Source organism: Halyomorpha halys, unplaced genomic scaffold (genome assembly GCF_000696795.3).
Source record: "Halyomorpha halys isolate HHAL.00 unplaced genomic scaffold, Hhal_1.1 Scaffold2048.1, whole genome shotgun sequence".
Taxonomy (NCBI): domain Eukaryota; kingdom Metazoa; phylum Arthropoda; class Insecta; order Hemiptera; family Pentatomidae; genus Halyomorpha; species Halyomorpha halys.
In genome coordinates, this window is record NW_027113440.1 from 195,473 (window position 1) to 217,969 (window position 22,497).

Genomic DNA, 22,497 nt, shown 5'->3' on the forward strand with positions numbered 1-22,497 from the left:
TTTTCAATATTTTTGAAATTAAAGAAATTTAAACATGTACTATTTTCTCATAAAAAAATTTTATCTCCTAATATTTGGTTCAGTTATATCTTTCATTAAACTTATGATAATTAACTCCATTAAAATCCTAAAAACTCTATTTAGTTTTTCAAATATACTGACAATTTAGAATACATCTTTGTCTATTATTTGATTCCACTAGGCTATTATTAGAAATGTATATTTATTATTCATGAATTATGTTAGATATTAATTGATCATATTATAAACTATTCTAATATCTTGGTTTCTTTGGTTCAGTTATATTTTCTGCAAACCTTTATTTTTTTATCGATTAATCAGAATCAATTTGTGAACAATATTGTTGAAAAATGAATTTTCAATATTATTTATCTACTCGTAATTTTCTTAAATGTCTGTATTTGTATTATCATTATGTCATTTTTTATTTTATTTTTTTGTAATTTCTTGAGATCACATTATTAGGAATTTATATGAGTGGAAACAGTGCCACTTAATTTGATTAGAAAAATGTTTTTGAGAATGAACAATTATTAAATGAATTAGCATCTTGAAATACATCTAGGGGTATATTTTTGAAGTTCTTATAACAAACCTACTATGATCAATCAGACCAAAGATTATGCTGTCATATTCTAAAACTACTTATGTAGAGATTGATTATGATAAGAAAGACATGCAGGTTGAGAGTCTAAGGTGCTCAATTATTTCATTCAGAATTATATAATTATGATAATGAAGTACTTATCAAGAGAGACTATTCCTTTATTGAAATTTGTCAATCTTTTATGATAATTATATTTAACACTAGTATTTTGCCTCTTCACCTTTTTGGAATTCTTAATATGTTTTCCTTAAACTCATCAGATTCTCCTAGAAAAAGGAATATAAAATACTTAACACTTTATTTGTGTAATTTTATTAATTATTATATGGGCCTTATCAATATTAAATATAAATTGTAGCTATTCCAAAAAAATTACTGTATTCAGAAATCAACTCACTTGAATTAATTTTCTATTTTAACATCAGCTGTATATAACCAAACTTACTGTATTTAACAATGGACATTATTATTAGATGTTATTATATATATTCAACTTTACTTTTTTGTTAAAATATTACTAATTTATTCAGCTGAACATTCAAAAACAATTAATTATATACATTATTTTATTGTAATATTGCTTTTCATTTCAATTTTTACCATCAGTTATATACTATTTATATTAAAATGCATTAATATCTTTTCAATTAGCAATAATTTATATTTGTCAATTTAATAATAACCACTTAATGGTCTAAAAAATATCTAAGATAAGAACATTTTGTAAAGAAGAGTTTGGGAATTTAAATGTTCACAAGCTTAATTAACTTATATGAATTGCACTCAGTTCATCCTTCATAATTTATTCAATGATAAACGATTATCACGATGCATTTGGTTGAGTTCATTATTTAGTTCAATTTATAAACAGTCCATCATTTAGAAATTTCTAATTTATTGTTTATTAAATGAAATTGAAGGCATTTTATAAAACTGTTATGATTGAGTTGCAAGGTCTTATTCATTACCTATAATGGTGTATTATAGTATATAATTTGATGCTATTTTTTATATAAATCATCCTTAGAAGAACCTTATTTGGATGATATTAAACAGAAAGGATCAACCCGCAAAGTAACTGAACTAAGAAAATGGATTTAAAGTTGAATGCTAATGAACAATTTGCAAATGCAAGTATATATGGAATAATCATTAATATTACCAAAAAATGTTCAACTAACAGCATTTATAAGGGACATAATGCAAAGATGGCTCTTCAAACATTTTATAATATTTGGATACTAAACATTTTTATGAGTTCAGTCATTTCTTAGCCAGTTCTTTGATGGTATAAGCATGGAGGTAGAGAGTTAAATTTTTTCTCTAGGCCATGGAGTGATATTTGATATGAATTATAATGTGACATTAACTCATATTTTGGGTTTGTTCCTTTCTGCAGGATGTTGTCACTTCATGTTTCAATTTTTTTGTGATGAGCCACTATATTCTCTATTTTCTTCCTGTTAAAGCCTGTTGCATATTCACTTTTTCTTATATTTCGGTTATTAGAACCAGATAAATGATTGACTTTTAAAACTTCTTTGTTACTTAAAAATCTTTTCATTCGATTTTTATCTCCATGACCATATTCTTGTACTACAAAAGAACTTGATATTACTTCACTTAAACAATATAGTGTTCAATTCAAATTAGTTTAACATACTCTCCAAATCCAAAACTTCTGTTCTTGAAGGTGTACGGTTCTTTTCATCTTTTCAAATTTACTTAACTTTTGTTCTTCTGAACTCCTGTAATTTTCTTTAATTGTCCTGCATCTTTAATTACTACTGCATCTAAATATTATTTTTGTTTATTAATGTTTTAGAATTGTCCTATAGGCTAAGAAACAGCAACATTTTGGATGGAGCCGTGTGGGATAGTGAAATTTCCAGTTTTTTTTTATAAGATAAAAAATTAAAATGTAAACAAGATATAATTTTTTATGAGACCTTTGCCCTTGAATATTTTCTGATAACTCTACAATATCTCATCAATTTTGGTTATTTCATAACAATGAATATGATGTCTATTTTGTTTTTCCTAATTTATATATTAGCAAAATTATTTTAAGGGTGGATGGAATAGTTTTTTCTTTGTAGTTATTCCTTAATTATTTGACTTTAAGCCAATTGATTCCAGGTGCATATATTGTGGAGTTTTTTATGCTTTAATCTGAAAGGATTTTCACATTACTCTATTTCAAATTAGTTTACATATAAATCTGGAATCCTGTTCAAAATTTTGAATTAATAAATGATATAACTAGTAATTAATACATTGAGTGTAGTAAGGGGTCAACTGACCTAATTTGTAACTTTGCACTGGTGCTAATCATCTAACCTTTCACTTACTTTCTAAAATTTCAATTTTGGTTTTGGATCTTTTTAAAGCATTGAAAGCAGTATGGATATCTGTATATTGTAAAGAGTGTCTGTATTTTTGTTCTCTGTAGTCTCATAGGCTGTTTAACTTATTCCCTAACAAAGTTTTATATTTCACTTAGCAGCTCCAATATATCTACCCCAGAACCAGTACCAACTACCCATCCCAGATTGGGATTTGTGTGTGGTAGTATTCATGAATCTCCCATCTTAGACTTAAATGATTGTATTGCAGTAGCTGTTGTATGGAAGATATGAGAGAGGTTGACAGGAATTTTTATACTCATACTTTGAGGGATCAATGCAACCACATACCCATAGAATTAAGTTGAACATTATTTGGTTAGCTTTGGAAAAAAATATGCATTAGAACTTCATTTATTGGGTTATATCTTATTGTAGTGGATTGATAGAAAAAAACAAAAAACAAATCATTACCATCTGTTGTATCATAGACTTTTATTATATTTGTGAAGCAATTGCTTACTGTAATTTGTTTTCCACTTAATTTCCTGAAACGAAAAGGAATATAAAGATAAATATTATCTACCCATAACCTCTACAATTTCTGGAATTTTAATTTGATTTTAGCTGGACCCTTAGCAGCATCCTTTTGGAGTCCTCTAATGTAACTCTGGAGGAGGAACTAATGGAATTAGGTTCTTTTTTTGGGATAATGATTATGAAAATTAAATCATTTTTTAACACTGATTCAAAGGGGCACATCTTTGATCTGATGTTGATTCGTCCAGAAGGCTTAAATCACCAAGTCATTTTTGATGATTTGCTTGGAAAAGATGCGAAAAATAAAATTTCTATTTCGAATGATATTGAGGCATTTCTTAAATGAGGTATCATCATCTCAGCCATTTTAGTCTGCAAGATCTGTCTATGAAATTCAAATTATGGTGACGGATTCTTATAGGAAGTTGGATCTTAAAACTATTTCGTTCGATTTCCCGCTCAGTTAACGCGCAAATTTCCATTGAACTCTTTTCGATTTTTATCAACTTACGCCTTCAGGTAGTGTCAGATCAAAAAAGTGCCCTGTATGAATTATTTTTAAAATCCTTAAAAAGATACCCCATTCCGTAGGAAATTCCAGAGTAAGATGGGCTAAAGAAGGTTAAGAAAATATCAATCCCCCCCAAAAGATAGAGTGTAATGCCACTGTCTTGACAACGAAAATCAGATTAAAATTGTGAAGGTCGGGAGAAGTGCTAAAATGGTATTTCTTCATCAAGAACAAATATTAAATGATTGACTTCATTCGTCAAAATTGGTATCTCATTAAAAGTAATAATGCAAAATTTCGGAAACATTCCATTCAATTCAATTAATGATATTCTTGACAGTCCAGTTCAATTTTTGATTGTGAACATGTTTAGTGGGACATCCTTTAGTCAACATTTTTTTTAGAATTTGTTCCCTTTATTTTTCTCAGAATGAGGTAATCGTATGCACTACTCGGTCACGTACTGATCATGTACAGGAAGGCTATGTATTATACACAAGTGAAACCGCGGGGCGCAGCTAGTATTTTAAATAAAACTTTTACTTCAGTTGATAAAACTTGTTGTTCGTATAGTATTTCAATCTGATTATATAATGAAACTTGCCTATTTTTTGGTTATTACCTTTTAATAATTTTTTATTTTTAATTCTTTATTTTGGTGTATAGAAGAAATCCGAGAAAAAGTTTTCGATAAACTAACAGACTGTTATTTGAAAAATGATTAAAATATCTGAATAAAGCGAAAAAATATTGAAATCGGGCCACTATTAAAACAGATAGAGTTCCCATGGAAACTGATCAATTTTATCTTAATCGATAAACTAGGGGGTTGAAAACTAGAATACCAAGGGGAAGGGGGAAGTGAATATCACAAAAAGGTTAGAGTCAATTCCTGGTTCCAAAAATTCTTATAGAAGTAAGGAAAATTTAATTTTGATATAGGGCCTATGTTTCTTTATTTTATATTAACTATTTAATGGATCCTTGGCGTGTTATACTGTTTTTTCATGCTGATTCTCAAATAACAAATTCTGAATCTCCTTAGGTTGTTTTATCTATAAAGTAGAAATTTCCGCACTTATGGTTGTCAATGTATATCAGTAGGATATGCTATGTCGATACCCGATTATCTAGCTTGGAAGTCGGGTATAAGGCGAACGACTCTGTCCCATAAAAATCCTACTTGTTTTCAATAAACCTCAAAAAGTCTCGGAACAATGGATTAATTGGCAAACGATTTGGGCATGAATAAAATCATGTAAATATACCAACCTGGAATGTTGGAGTTTGTTCCAGGTTGGTGGTGGAAGGGATCTGGAAAGGGAAATTGGAAAATATTAAATTATGCCTACAAGAATTTTGCCTGAAAGACATTACGAATTAAGATGAATAACTACACAATCATTAGTTGTCACTAGATCGATTTTAACACGGATGACCGCGCGTGATACTTTTTCTCACATTTCTTAATTAGAGCTCTTGAAACACAATTTTAAAAATATAAAATTTTGATTTAGATTAGGTTTATTTAAGCATAACAAAAAAAAAAGTAGTAAAAAAGTATAGGAGTACATTTGCCCATATGATAACATGGCGGACTGGCTCACTGGATTTCTGGTCATTGATACCAGAAATGCTAGCGATATTAGTGTTCACAATAATAAGTAAGGGAGCTGATTGTAACTCAAACTATTATCTCGTCAAGATTTTTTATCAACAGAAGCTGGCTTTAAGAGAAAAATCATTTAAAATATTAAAAGGTCGAAGTCAATACTAGTCAATACTTCATGATCTTTTTCCATTTAACACGCTTTCACATGCTAAACTAAAGATCATCAATAGCCCTCTAGTAGGTCAAGAATATCAAAAAAAATTATAAAAGGACTGAGAGAACTTTCCATGCGCCTAATAGCATGAATTAATGGAAAATGGCCTAGCCTTAATAATGCTGTTAAATGGAGAACATTCTTGGCACCACACCAAAAATACGTCGTAATTTCTGGTTGGAGTACTTTATGAGTGCTATTTAAGAGATAATAAATAATACTAGGCAGATAACGATCCAATGGACGACCCGAACAATAGCTGAAGACTAGAAAGTCATCAAAAAATAGAAAGCAAAAAAAAGATGTAAGGAAATGACAGATGGCATGGAAATTAAGAATTTAGGTAGATTATGCGGTTAAACAGTCGAGAAAGTGAAGAATTCATCAAATATAAAGACGGAAATTTGATCGGAGAAAAAATATCTGTCCTAGAAAGATGGAAAAAGATTTTCGAAAAATTACTCAATCCAAGTGAAGAACTATCTGTAAATTATGAAAAAATATACCCTATTTGAGGTATAGATGGAAATGAGGATGTTGCAGGATTGGAATAATAAATAATAATTACCTGCATTAAATTAGAGGATAATAATAAATATAAAAAGCTTAGGAATTTGACAATAGCTTTGGATTAATTAAAGTACTTTAATTATACTAAATTCATTCAATAATAGTAAACTTTCTATGGAAACTTATCTAATCATGAATCATTAAGCTGATAGTTGCTAGAGGCTGCTTAGATTCTAAAAATTTGCCAGGGAATTTATCACGGAGATTCCATAATCCCTTGATGGTTTTACTTGGTTCTAGCACCTAGATAGGCATTGAAAATAGGTGGCCACATGTCTCTCATTAGTCTAAGTAATTATCACACGAGGTCAATAGATGTGGATAAATAGACTTTGGACTTGTGTGAATTTTCCTATCCACGCAGAACGTGTTAATGAGAGAAAATATTTAAAGTTTAGTGTCTGTATGTGATTGTATTTTTAATTTCTACAACAACGGTTTCTGAGAATGTATATAAGTATTTTTGTCACTCGATAGAAGATAAGAGAAAGTCTTAGTGCATTTGTTTTATTATTTTATTGCTTCATTTTACCTCATAAACTAATTATTTCTTGAAAAATGGTTATAGAGAATACAAAATCATCGTGTAATGTAAAAAAAAAGTTTTTATTCATCACTTGCCTTTGCCTAAACTCTTTTTTCTGCCACAAATGCAGACCAACTTGTAATTGATAATTATCGGTATATGTGGTACCCTTAATTTCCTTATATATATCGAAATAATAGTTACATCAATAAGAATATCTATATTTTTATTGATTTATCTAAATATTTTTGGGTCTCATTTATTTTTAATCATTGAAAGGAGGAGAAGGTTTACACTGAATTTTAAAATATGATAATATATACATTTAATATAAAAAATAAAATATTTCTATATTGCTTCTAAAAAAAAATTAATTTATTCAATTCAAGTTGAAAAAAATAATAATTTATTACTAGAAACTAGAAAAATTAAATTAATATTATTGTTTAAATGTTAACAAAAAAAAGTTGAAAATAAAGTAAGAAAGTCAATATTGAATGAATTACTTAAAACCCTTCAAAGTTTAACGTTTATTACTAAAACGACTTCTTACTAAGAACTAGGGAAAAATCAATTAGATTGCTCAACATTAAAACAGTTATCAAAGAAGGAAGAAAGGAGGCAGTTCTACAACTCTTGCTGATTAGGTAATTAATTTAATAACGTAACAGATTAGATTTTTTTGTCTTTAATTTCTAAACGGTATATCGTCAGGAAACAGTTGTGATATAGGAAAATAAACAGGATTAAATTCTGCGAAAAATGTGTACCGTGTACCATAACATTGATTCCGTCAAGTGGTATGTCGTAAACCACAAAACATAATTTATTTTATTTATAATCGTAACAATTTCTTGAGACTGGTTTTATTGATTAAATAAATAAAAAAATTGTATCCATTTTAGCCTCAAAACATTTTTTATTTCTTTTTAAGTCCGATGTTTCGGCCAATTCGGCCACCCTCGAGGACAGGTCATTTATATCAGTCCACAAATTACCCTAATTAGTCAATTGTTCACATTAAATGAAATTTTAAAAATGTTTATTAATGTCAACCTTCTTTGTTAAAATTTATCATTTATAATTTATATATAAATAAATATATAATTTATTTTAAAATTATGCCAAAGGTAAGGTATAACACTATTTATAAATCGAAACTTAATAAAGAAAACCATTTCTCGAGGCTCTAAAACGGTTACTAACCAGCTAATTGGTTTGATCAAGTAAGGAATTAGACATTTTCGTTCAAATAGGTATTTTTTTCGTTTTTTCGCCTATAAGTTTTTTCTAAACGTAGGATCTTAGTGAAAAAATATAATCAAATGAATTAAGGATTATCAAATTGTACGTCGATGGAGTACCATTAAGTAATAATTCGGTCAAGTGGTCGAAGTCATGTGTTCTGTTTGTCCCAATCGCTGTTTTGTTTTTTAAAAAAAATATTTAATTGGAACAGGTGGCCATGACCATACCACCTCACCAAATGATTACTTTATGGTACTTATTCAACGCATGATTTATTATTATTTAATATGTTTTATTATATTTTTTCACTAAGAATTATCTTTTAGAACTTTAGGCCAAAAACCGAAAAAAGACCTATTCGAACGAAAATTTCTAATTCGTTACTTGATCAAACCAATTTGCTGTTTAGTAAACGTTTTACCTTTCCTTGGATTTATATGTAGTACTATACCTTTGTTATGGAAAAATTTAAAAACTTAATACATGTTACTTAACCGAATTAATATGTTATGGTACTCTTTCGATGCAAATTTAATGCTGTTTTATTTTTTATACGATGACTGTTTCTCTATAATGCACCGTTTAGTGGCTATTGGCGAAATAAAAGACCTAATTCGTTACTTTATTAAATTAATGACCTTAATAATTAGAACGGCCAGAAATGCGTTTCGGTGTGATAGAGACTATTTTTTAAAATTCTATGCAGGTATATATTCTATGAGATGGATTTCTTGCATCTGAATTTTTAGTTCTTCTGTGTTTCTCATTTTATAAAATAACTTCTCTTGATACAACCGTAATTTATTTGTTTTAGTTGATACTTCTTAAAATTTATTTAAAATAAAATAACTTGAAGGGTCAATGCTATATGATTCTCATTTGCAGATGTTGAAGCGGCGTAGTTTATAAATGCATCTGATAGATCCTTTCAGTTTTTTCGTCGAGTAAAACTAGTTTGAAATTTAGCTGAACCCAGAACTAAATTAATTTCTGTTAATGGATCGTAAAATTGTTTGAAAGACGTGTTGATATAAAGTTTATTTACTCGTGATGAAATATCGCTATAAACTACTTTATAGTGCATTTAACGATTTGACACTAACATTTAACTACTTTATACTGCATTCAATATATAGATATAGTTTTTTTCGAAATAAATGATTATATTTTAATAACGAGAAATTATCATTTTGTCAGATATCATGAAGACAACTATTTTTAGGTAAATAAGCATTATAAACTACTTTATGGTGCATTTAACGTACTTCAGATTGAACCAGAATAGAACTTATTTTTGTTCAATATTTTCTAGATTATGGCTTCCCCTCCCCCCACAAAAAAGGAGAAATCAATATTTTGGTTTTGGAGCTCGGTCCAAAACGAAGAGGAGGTGCCATGGAGGTTGAAGAGGAATCGCTGATAGATATCGGGTTGTAAAATAAGTTCGTAGCGTTTTTTACTGGTGATTTTAATAAAAACTTCAGATTCTTGTAAATAGTTTTAATCAATTATATATGACCCATTTTGCTCTATTACATGTTGCCATCTTTCAGGTAATTTTTTAATTCTGTCCTCCCATCACTTCTCAGATTTTTGTGCAATGAACTCCTCTAGTCCTCGAGCTAATTAAAGTGTTTCCTGTTAAGAGAGTTTTGAAGGGCTTGTAATAAGTGGAAATCTGTGAGGACGGGCGTTATCGTGATGGAAAACTATGCCTTTGCTATTAGCCAATGCTGGACGCTTTTGCTCAACCACTGCCTTTAATTGTTCCAACTGGCCACAGTATACTGCAGAATTAATGGTCTGGTTGGGTAGGAGGAGCTCAAAATAAAGGACGCATTTCCAATCCCACCAAATGTACAGACAGCATAACCTTTTTTGGATGTAATCATGCTTTTGGAGTCGTTAACGGCAGGTCACTTCGTTTTCCCCAGGACTTTTACCTCACGATATTATTGTACACTTTTCATCCCTTGTTATCAAACTGTTTAAAAAATGGATCACTAACATTGCGTTTGAGGAGGTAATCGCTAGTGGATATGCGGTCCAATAAATTTTTTTCCGTCAAATTGTGAGGAACCCATATATCACTTCGAGAAACATATCGCGCAGCCCCCAAATGATTTGAGACACTTGCATGAGATATGTTAAGCGATTCTGCGATAACCCGTGTTGTAGATTGGGGGTTGTCTGTGACCATTGCTTGAATTTGGTCATCATCAGCATTTGAAGGACGAACCGCTTTGCGTCTCGCAAAAATTTGCGTTTCTGAACCGAGCAAACCACTTATGGACGGTGCTTTCTCCTAAGGCATCATCGTCATACACACTGCAAATTTTGTTAACCGTCAGTGCAGCGGATTTTCATTTTCAGAAATAAAAAATGAATAAATGACGACAATGTTTTTTTTCTCTTCCATTTTGAGCTAGCAAAATACCTCTTAAAGATAAGGTTTCTCGGTTGGAACTGATGCATAAATAAACTGAAATGTTGAAAAACGCTACGAACTTATTTTACAACCCAATGCATATGAGATCCTGTTGGTCCCACCTTCACCAAGGTGATTTTTTTTCTGTTCAATGCTATGACATCGAACGTAACACCGCTGTGGTGCAAATTCATTGATTCGTTTTCACAGGGTTTTCTTTTTACTGAAAGATCGCTAATTGACCGTGTGTAATAATTAAAGTACCCGGACCATCTGGGTGCGGTAAAAAAAAAAAAAAAAGAACTAATGGTGATTAAACTGTTTATATTGAGCCAACGTTTCGTCCCGCGTTACAGGGCTTCACCAAGGCTAAAAAAGATACACTTAAATGATATGAACATAAATGAATCAAGTAAATGAATAATTAAAAAGCTGTAAAATGAAAAATAAAAATAATGAAAGGTTGTAGACAATTAATGAAAATGGAAATAATAACAGATAAAAAGAAGAAATATAAATAAAATATAGTACAAACTGATGGAGAAGAGATGGAAATTATCTTATTTTATTCTTATCCCCCTTTTTCCGTCTCTTAGTTTGTACTGTATTTTATACCTCTTCTTTTTATTTCCGTTTTCATTAATTGTCTATAATCTTTTATTATTCTTGTTTTTACGTTTCATTGTATATCTTTTTAATTTTTCATTTACTTTGTTCATTTATGTTCACATCATTTAAGTGGTTGTATCTTTTTTTAGCCCTGATAAAGCCCAGCAATGTGGGACGAAATGTTGGCTCAATGTAAATTGCTGACTATTTGAGTTTTTTTTACCCCACTCGGACCATCCTCCTTTTATGGTTTTCTTTTTAATTTTTAAACAGTTGAAATGGTGATGATCATATTTGGTGATTTTCTGCAGTTTTTTATCTTCGAAAGAGAGTTCATGTTTTTTACAATTCCTTGCATCGCACAAAAGAGGTCACAAAAACTAAGAACATCGGTGAACAAACGCCATATAAGTTTTAACAGAGATTGATAACACTGTTATTAGCGGCAATAAGTGTTAAATTTTATATTTTCATTCTAACTTCTATTCTGGTTTTAACTTTTAATTAGTGTTTGTCTTAGATTTTAACTTTAATTAATGTGATGCCTGAAACATGTAGCTAATTATTTTCGTAACTTTTAGTGTGAAAGGAGTTAGGTCTTATCTTCTACGAACAGTTATGTGCTAACGAATGACCTTCAAGTGAAATTTAACTTTAATTGGTCAAAAACTCAATTTCTATGAAAAATGAGTGTTTCAACTTTTAATCAACAACTTAATATATATCTTAATTTTAATCAATATCTTAATATTCATAAAATGCTCTTTCCTCTTTTTTTTGTTTGTTTTTTTATTTTACATCTTGGTGTTTGAAAAACTTTATCTCGGAAAAAATGAACATAAAAAACAGTTATCATGGCTAAAATTTTAGATTTATTCAACTTCAAAAATATCTTTAATATATTTTTTCGTATAGTTGGTTGTTTTCAATATATTGAGCATTGAACGAAAAATTAGCGAACATTTTAATTTGTTCTGTAATAAAATGAGCTTCTGGCCGTGTGCTCTTGAAATAGTTCAGTAATTACTTTTCAAGGTCAATTACTGTTCCTTTTTTTTTGTTAAGTCTAGGTAAAAAAATTAATTATTTTCCAACAGAAAAGTCGCGTTAATTGTGGAAAAATACAGTATTCTCCAAAAAAGAAACCATCATTTTGATAGGAGTGTACTAAAACAAAAATACATTAGTGGAAACTTTAAATGGGTAAATATTTTACTTCTGGGAATAATAAAATTAAAAAAAAGCTAAAAAGCTTTGAAAGCTATTTATTTTTAATGGGAACCATAAAAAAAAAAATCTTTGAAAACCATTCATTTTTAATTGGTTTCTAGGTTTATGTTTGTATATAAATGCACGCAATGAATGATAAGAATAGGTTTTCTTTGAAATATAAGATGAAATATTGCCTCCATTAACATACTTGTATAATAAAAGTTCTGCAATTTAATCCTGTTTATTTTATTAAGTGACATTGTTAAACTACTAGTTTTAATTTTAAAGTTATTTGTTATAAACCTAAAAATATACTATATATGCTATATAAGACCTACACAACCCCAAGGAGTGGTAAGCTTTTACCACAGTTTTTTATGAAGATCCAATGAAAGAAATTAGTTTACAATTATTTCTAGGTTAATTTATAATCTTACTTCGGTACTAGATAATTACAATTCGAGTTTCTGACATTTTTTTTTTTTTTATTAGACTTCTTCCAAAAATTATAAATGGTGGTATCGCTGGTATTATTGGAGTATCAGTGGTGTTTCCCCTGGATCTCGTTAAGACCAGACTTCAAAATCAACCTGATGGAGAGAAGAGGATGTACAAATCTATGTAAGTAAGAAGTATATACTTCCTATTTCCTTATATTAAAACCATTATTTTTGAATGTGGTGTAAGTCAATTTGTCATATATCAAGATGTTTCAAGGTTTTTACTGACTTGGCAGTTTGCTATTGCTAGATTTCAGCATTTACTACATACAAATTGAAGAAACACCTGAAAGTTTATTATCAATTTAGTTAAAACTAACATATACGTACATATTATGATTTTTATGTTTTGGTTATAAACTTGACCACAAAAGTTTTTAAAAATATAAGTTAAACATTCTATTTCCATCTTTCTTAATAATTGCCCAATTTCAATTTTTTTTTCTCTTGTATGGAATTTATTCCCCCATTCAAACAACCGGGTTTAATTTTTATCATGACTTTTATTTTACTCAATAAATCCAGGATTTCAAAAGATAAGAACCTTCTAGGATAAAACCGAACAATAAAAAAAAAAAATGAACTAACATGGTTTTAAAAAATAAGCTCTCATTTATATTTAATATTTAAACTTATTGTTTAATTATTTATTTGATACTCTTGTTTAAACTATAATAAAAATACTCTTTTATTTGTTTATAATCATAAAAGGTCTTGAAAATGTTTAAAATAATCAATAGTTTTTTTTTATTAGAATTATCATATAATGATTTATTTAATTATTGCTGAAATATGATTTCTTCTGATAACCTTGGTGTATGCATTTATTAAATAATTTTTTTTAAGTGGAAACTGATTAAAATTTATTTGTCTATTTAAATTAAGTGCATGTATGTCCGTGAGTAGAAGGATTCTGTTAAGGCTGACCTTTAGAAGATTTGGAGTTTGACGCGGGTTGGTAAGGGAAGGTATGTAAGCAATGATTGTTGGTTGTATTGTCATTGAGCCCTTGAGTTTTGTCTGTTGTTATATTTAAGATGTATGTACTTGAAAATGTATTGATATTTGTGTGCTTTAGGCAGAAAGTTGAGTATATTCCTGGCTGGTACAATTAATTAATGGAGGGGCATTGCAGATGGTCAGTACTTTGTAAGGAAGTACTGTTTTTAGAACAATAGTTATACAAGTTATTATATTCAGTTTATGAATGTACAATTCTTTAATATCAGCTAGGTCTTATCCTCATTGAAATATTTTGACAGGGCCAACGATGAAAATGCCAATTTTCAAAATGGCTCCCTCTAAAGTTCCTTTGATTTGGTTTATTTGAAGTAATTAACAAATTTTTATTGTTAGCTCTAAGAAGCAATGGATTAATATAAACTATTAAAGAATTTGGTAATTAACTTAGGAATAAAATAAATGTTTTGTGTTTTCATGGTTCTTAAGATAATAGTCACATCTTTTTGACTATTGTCATTACAATCATGGATACATGATAACATAGCAATAGTCGTTTTTACTACAAACTATAAATGGAAGATAGTTAAGGGAATGATTGCCTTTGTGATTGATTAAGAAGTTATAAAAGTAGAAACTAACAAGGATTAATTTCAACTCAAAGTTGGAGACGTTAAGTGAAAGTTGTTTGCACTGAACTAGATTTTTTATGATAAACTGTTTAATAACTTCATTCTTTTTTATGTAATCAATAGTTGTTAAAGATCACTTACAACAAAGAGATTAGTTTTATGAGGAATTAAATATAGCCAATGGAGGGGCAGGGCAGATGCTCAGTACTTCGTAAGGAATTACTGTTTTTAGAACAATAGTTATACAAGTTAATTTGTTTAAGATCATGCTAAACCGCCAGGTTTTTCCCCAATTCACTCCCTGGAGGATTCCTGAACCAACTGGGTTAACTCATGGCTGTAATAACAGAATAAATAATTATCGGCTATTGGCAGATTGTAACCCTGGTTCTAGGAGTTAGCTCCCACAAGCGTGACTTGGAACATTATTTATTAAAAATCTGATGCAAATTATAATTGATTATAAATGTATTCCTGATGGCGATTATATTTTTTCCGTGTATAATACACGTGTGACCAAATAAATTGTTTTTCTGTACTTATTATGTAAATTATGGGGAAAATGTCCTTATTTCTCGACTTTTTTCCCACCATTGTTTAATAAAATTTTTTTTGTATTAAATTTAAAAGTGAACTTAGTGATTTTCACCCTTAACTTCAATAGCGAACAGAACCTCAACAAATATTAAGTATTAAATTTAAAACATTTTTTTGTTTGCAGGTTTGACTGTTTCAGGAAGACATATAGCTCTGAAGGATATTTTGGAATGTATAGAGGTGATTATTTCAATTATTTTATTAGTTCAAAAATTATTTTAATTGCCTGTATTTACTTATCATTCTGTTTATATATTTTTTAAATTTTTTTATAGAAATGACTATTCAAAACCTATTGTAATAAATAAAAAAATTAGAATCCATAACAATAGGGAAAGCTTCTATCACTCATTATTATTGTTTTTTAAAATTTATTTTGGTTAAAATAATTATAATAATAATAATAATTTATTTCATTTTTGATTTTCTTTATGATGAATTAGTAAATCAAATTAATTCTTAGATTTTAACTTTTTTTTTTTATCCATACTTTATAGCTTATTATGTTACAAATGACATAAATGTTTTGAAACGTAGAAACGTACAGAATGCAAATTAATTTACTATCAGAAGAGCCTTGAGTGCGGTACTGTTTCAATATAAATAGACATCAACTTTAATAAACACCCCGTCAATGTGTTTAATTGGATTTGCGAGTACATTCTCATAGGGGGTATAGGAATTATTTCTTTAGTCTTTTATTATCTATTAAGAGAGAATAGAAATTTCTCTGAGGTTCACTATTGTAAAAAATGGACCTAGTTCTTTATCACTCCAGGAAACAGATACATATTTTGTTTATATTATTGGTTTTTATTCCTATCTGCTTACAATGAATTTCAGAATATGAGTTTGAAATGATTATTTTCAGGCTCTGCTGTGAATATTCTTCTGATCACTCCTGAGAAGGCAATAAAATTGGCCGCAAATGATTTATTTAGGCATCATCTCTCAGTTGGAGCTGGGTATGTTTATTTTTAAAGAATTTTATTAAAACCCTCAATATTATTCTCTTATCATTTCAGTACAATTTGTTAGCAAAAGATCAGAAAATAATGCTTGCTGATCGCATTTCATTATATTTTAGATTTTTTCATTATTATTAAATCACAAAGTGTATTTGTGTTGCATTAAGATTTTGTTTTTATTCATAACTATATAAATTAATTTTTCATTAATTTAATATCTTTATGAATGTTCCCAGTATTAAAAGTATATATGTATTTTTACAATATTTTAACTCTCAAGCAATTTTCAGGTCTACTGTTTATCATTGGCTATTATTTTGATCATTGTCCAACCTGGATCATGTTATACCATTTTTAACACTAATTATGTTTAGTGATTGTTAACTTTAAAACACATCATTCTATCCTCTCTTATAACTATTTTTTTAAAACATCCATTTCTTCAGTTTGCATAATGGAATCTTCTACTGATAGATTATCGTACTTATAAGTACAGGCATGTACAATAATTAGAGTAAAGAATGATGATATGGTCCAGGTTTGACTGTGATAAAAATAATTTATAAAAAACAGAAGTAGGTCTGATGATGGTTTAAGAGCTGAAGCAACCAAAAAGGAGAAACGAAGAAACGTTGGTGGAAGAGAGTATAGCTTGTTTATTATAGAAAAATCTTTACACTTTACATAAAAAATTGACTATCCTTGGTTATTAATTGATGAGATTGATTGTAGAGTTCAATTACCTCTTGGTCGAGAGATGTTGGCTGGAGCTTCAGCAGGACTGTGTCAGATTATTATTACAACGCCCATGGAACTTCTTAAAATACAAATGCAGGATGCAGGAAGAGTTGCTGCATTAGCCATTGCAGGTAACAGAACCTTTATTACTAGTTAAATGTTCAATTTTGAATATAGTTTTTTTTTTTATTGTTAACTCTTTAACACTTCAGTAGTCGCATTTCATGAGTGATAACGTAGGAATATTTTTACTTTCACTTATCTGTATAGTGTAGATATTCATATACGGAATATATAATAGCATTGGAAAGTATTGCAATTTAAAAAATTTTGGTTTTGAGTTTTTGACAGAAATACACGTTTTGAGGTCCCCGAGTCGAAATAACTAAGTTTTGCAAAATGTTGATGTTTGTGTATGTGTGTGCTAGTGCGTGTGTGTACATGTGCCTGTGAACTGTCTAGCTTAATAATAAAAAGTGACACAAAACTTAAATTACATATTTAATGCTGATTAGACCTAGACTTTTATAGCAACATTTTCGATGAAATTTACTAACCGAAAGTGCCACTTTATATAATCGATTTTTCATATTTTTTTTGTTTTCTCCAAAATGGCTCTAACAATTTTGATTATATTCAGTTTATGAATGTACAATTAAATATTCTTTAATATCAGCTAGGTCTTATCCTCATTGAAATATTTTGACAGGGCCAACGATGAAAATGCCAATTTTCAAAATGGCTCCCTTTAAAGTTCCTTTGATTTGGTTTATTTGAAGTAATTAACAATTTTTATTGTTAGCACTAAGAAGCAATGGATTAATATAAACTATGAAAGAATTTGGTAATTTACTGAGGAATAAAATAAATGTTTTGTGTTTTCATGGTTCTTAAGATAATAGTCACATCTTTTTGACTATTGTCATAACAATCATGGATACATGATAACATAGCAATAGTCGTTTTTACTACAAACTATAAATGGAAGATAGTTAAGGGAATATGATTGCCTTTGTGATTGATTAAGAAGTTATAAAAGTAGAAACTAACAAGGATTAATTTCAACTCAAAGTTGGAGATGTAAAAGTTGTGTGGACTGAACTAGATTTTTTATGATAAACTGTTTGATAACTTCATTCTTTTTTATGTAATCAATAGTTGTTGAAGATCACTTACAACAAAGAGATTAGTTTTATGAGGAATTAAATATAGCCAATTTTTATCTGCTCATTCTTGTTGAAAGTCCCATAGTGTTTTCTTAACAAGCTTAAATTGATGTTTGTGAAGTATGTAAAGTTCTAATATGAGGAAATCAGGAGGCAAGAGGTCCTAGTAATAAGTATGAGAAGGTAATTCACCACAATTCTCAGATAAAAAAAATGCATTTTACAGTATTCAATTTTTTTTTTTGTGGAGTAATAACACTTTAAATGAAAATAACTCAATATTATCATTTTATTGTGGGAATCCCTTGGCTTCTGACCCCCTCATATAGTGCAAATACTTTTTTTGGGTATTATTATAGTTTATTGTAGTTAATATATTTTTATGTTGATCACAGTCTTTTTATACTATGAGGCTTTAATTGTTCGAGAGGCTCAAAATTTTCTTGTGAGTGGAAAATAGAAATACGAGTTGCAGAAGCTTCACAAATCAGTATTTATTATCAAGGCCGTAATATATCCAAATCCTTTTCTACTAAATCCTTATGGCATAGATAAAATATTCACTTTTTTTTTTTTTTTTAACATTTAGCAATTGCTATGAATAATAATAAAAAAATCTCAAAAATGTCTAAATGAGTAGAATAAGAAGATAGAAATTGGTTTTTCATAAATAAAGTTACTGTCGATCAATCTTGGATCTATAGTCGGTTTACACCAAAATTTATATAGGATAGTTTTAAGAGCAAGATAACAAAATACCTCGAATAATTTTCAATACTATGTGTTATGGTATTATGCCATGGTTTATTTAGTATTATTTATTTTGTATTTTAGTGCATTTTCTATTGGATTTTTAGTGTTAATTTATAATGGATTTTCTTAAATAAAGTTACTATCAATTAATCTTGGATCTATAGCCAGTTTAATAAACAAAATACCTAGAATAATTTTTAATACTATATTTCTGATTGGTATTATGCCATGGCTTATTTATTTTTGTAGTGCTATGTACCTTTTATAAATATATTTTTCATGGTATTTATAGAAGGAAGAGTGGTAGAAAAAGCATCAGCTACAAAGCTTGCCTTAGGACTGTTGAAGGAGAAAGGCATTTTTGGCCTATATAAGGGTATTGGTGCGACGATGCTAAGAGATGTATCATTCTCAGCCGTATATTTCCCTCTTTTTGCTCGTCTGAATCAACTAGGACCCAGGAAAAAGAACAGCAGTAAGTAAAGTAGAAGTGTTGATGCTATGTCTGTAATGTATCATAAACATTATTAAGGTAATTATTATTATAGTAGAAGTGTTGATGCCATGTCTATGTATCATAAATATTATTAAATGTATCATACTATTATTAGGTCCTTAATTCATCTAGTGAGGGGCTACATGAAGCAGGATCAATCATTAGGAGCAGTAGAAAGAGTTTAGGAGTTAACTTAGCTTCTAATTTTCAATAAAATCTTATGGCTCGTTTCTTGACAGTTGGGTGTTACAGGGGCCATCAGTAGCTGAGGGAGTTAAGCTACTGCATCATGACTACAGTGGTGAATCTGGCCTGGGGGTTCGTCTTTTATTTTTGTGAAGTTCTCACAAAATAAAAACTTGACCTCCCACTATGACACACAGAATAGGTTGGTTACCTCTAGATAGCTCCCATATGATCAGGAAGGGGGTCATTAAAAAAAAAGTTTGTGTGTTACAGCACCTGATACTATTTTGATTAATTGTAGGCGAGACCAATGAGACCTCAGAATATAGTCCATTGAAATTATACAAGAAAAAAAGAGGTTGTGTATACAAAAGTTTGAGTAATACTGATTTTTTTATATTTTATGGGGACCTATATCAATAGTAAGAAACCAAATTAAAACTTTGAAAAATGTGTGCTAATTCTCTTTACAAATTGGCCATATATTCCAAAAAGTTACAGATGTTTGTGATTGCCTTTTATTTCATGAAATATCTTAAAATCTTAATTCTATGAGAGCCGATCATACAGGATGAATTTTAATAAAATTTAATTAGCTTTAGTTTTATACTGTAAAAGAATGTTTGGAATCATTCTCATTGGTTTAATTTAATTTAAAAATGGTTAAAAATTGGTTTAATTTAAAAATGGTAGATAATCATAAACATTAGAAAGTGGATTTTGAGAGAATAGAATATAATTCATCAGTTTACCATTAATTTGATCCCATTTATTATAATTTAATGGTCCTAATATTCATTACGAAGTCTTGTCACTTATCTCTTCCAGGTGTTCCTGGGTCCTTGCTTCCGAGCACCCTGCGAATTCCAATCAAGTACCTGTTTTTCTATAATACTATTATGCTTCCTAAAGGTGTGACAATTGACTTCCATTTCCTTCTCTTGATCACTTCATCTATGGGGTTGGAAATGGTTTTAGGCTAATTGTTCAATCACCGCGGTCTGAAATGAATCAAAATCTGCAGTGATTGATTTTTTATGGAAAAATACTGGTTCTGGATTTTACTGGAGTGGACTGTAGTTAGTGGTTTGAACAAAATGAGACAAGGTTAATATTAGTTAGGTTAGTTACATAAATTTTGATTATGGAATACATTAATGAATGATATTACAATTTACTTGATGGTTGGCTACTGACATGGAGCTTTTGTAGATCTTGGAGATAATCTCTTGTTCTGTTTTCTCATCCTGTCCCTGTTCCCTGACTGGGTGTGTTGATCCAACTATTCGCTCATCCTGAGGAATAGTTGACTACCACCGAAATGTAGTTGCCCTCGGTTTATCCATGAGTTTCTCCCCCATATGTGGTACTTATTCACTGTCTCAAAAGGTAATTGTCCTCACTCACACAGTGGGTACTGCTTACTACTTCTTTTTTCTCCCACCAGATGACAGCATTTTGAGCTGACCTTGAATATGTTTTTATGTGTTCCGTAAACACTAATGGATGTGGTATTCTTCTCTAACATCTATTTACAAATACTTGGAGTTTTTCCATAGTTCTGTTAGTGACCTTCCTGGTTTCGGATTGATATTAGAGTACTAAGAATACATTTGTTTTAAAAAGACACAGTTTGGTATCCTGGGAGATGCTCTTGTTCTTCCACACTTTGTACAACTGGACAAATACTCTGTTTGCTTTGGTATTTACTATTTGTCTGATGAAATATGTTAATAAAGCTTACGACTGTATTTTCAAAGGAATAAAACTACTTTTATAGCTATATATAACTTTTTACAGTTCAAGTCTGTGAACACCATATTTTCATTTTAAGAATTAATTTGATTGTAATCAACGTTTTCTTATTAAACCAAACAATTTTTTTTTTAATTGATAGAAGAATTATTTAGTACCTTATCCTAAGACATTTTTTCAAAAATTGTTCATGGAATTGTTTTTGGTTAGTATAAGTATTGAAATTTTTTTTTTACTAGATGAAGCTGTATTTTGGTGGTCTTTCATTTCCGGATGCCTTTCTGGAAGTATTGCTGCCCTGAGTGTTAATCCTTTTGACGTAGTTAAAACCCGCTTGCAAGCCATCACGAAAGTAGACATGCCTGGCCAAGTCAAATACAATGGCATCGTAGATACTTTTGAGTGAGTAAAATGACATTGATCACACATAATAGCAATTTACATATACTGTTACAAGAAACTTTTAGCTGTCTTTGGAAAAGATTAGCATTTACTTTGAAATTAGCTTATTCATCTCTCAAAAATAATTATCATTAAATAAATAACACTTTCAATTTAACATTTCTTAATAATAACCATATCTTCAGTTATTTTCTATGAAATTAAGTATTTTTTACTTACAATTTTTTTTTTTTAACAAGCCTGTAACAAATTATTCATGTAAATAAGAATTGATTGTTCTTTTTTCCATTGTAATATGTAAATAGATATAACTTAGATGCCATTAAATTAAGTTTGCATTATTTATGTTTTATTATTATTCAATTTTAATTTTATTATTTCAGGAAAACATATAAGAATGAAGGTGTGAAGGCATTTTTCAAGGGAGGAGCATGCAGGGCGATAGTGATCGCTCCTTTGTTCGGTATCGCCCAGACTGTATACTACTTAGGTGTCGCTGAAAATCTTCTCTCCTTTATACATTAATAAACAATGGTGTCCTTCAGTGTATAGCAGATGGAAGATCAATGTTTGGTCACTCTAAATTATTTATAGGGAATGAAGAAGTGTTTTGAGCACTTATATTACTCCTGACATTCCTATACAGAAAAAAAAAACAAGAAAAGAAAAGAAAAACTCTGTTTTAGTTTCATATTTGTTGATGGTCTGTGTTAACCAGAGGCTGTTTGTTTTTAAACATGTAACATAATTTATTACAAATTTTTATTTTTAAATAGTGTTATAGATTAATTAATTCCGTTGGTTCTGTTCTAACACAACATTTTTTCTTTCAAAGTATTTTGTACATTTACAAATTTGTTGTCATCATGTAATTGATATTGTCATACAATTATGGCCTGAT

The 22,497-nt window shown here is 29.3% G+C and overlaps 1 protein-coding gene across 1 annotated transcript in view; it reads left to right on the plus strand.

Moving 5' to 3' along the window:
• Positions 1–22,257, plus strand: part of LOC106691052 (mitochondrial glutamate carrier 1) — a 23,717-nt gene extending 1,460 nt beyond the window's left edge. Inside the window, exons 3-9 of the mRNA XM_014436701.3 lie at positions 12,936–13,064; positions 15,257–15,312; positions 16,004–16,097; positions 16,833–16,969; positions 19,050–19,232; positions 21,434–21,596; positions 21,980–22,257. Coding sequence (XP_014292187.1) covers positions 12,936–13,064; positions 15,257–15,312; positions 16,004–16,097; positions 16,833–16,969; positions 19,050–19,232; positions 21,434–21,596; positions 21,980–22,121 — 904 coding nt within the window. The 3' untranslated portion in view covers positions 22,122–22,257. The remainder of the gene's footprint in view (positions 1–12,935; positions 13,065–15,256; positions 15,313–16,003; positions 16,098–16,832; positions 16,970–19,049; positions 19,233–21,433; positions 21,597–21,979) is intronic.
• The last annotated feature ends 240 nt before the right edge of the window (positions 22,258–22,497 follow it).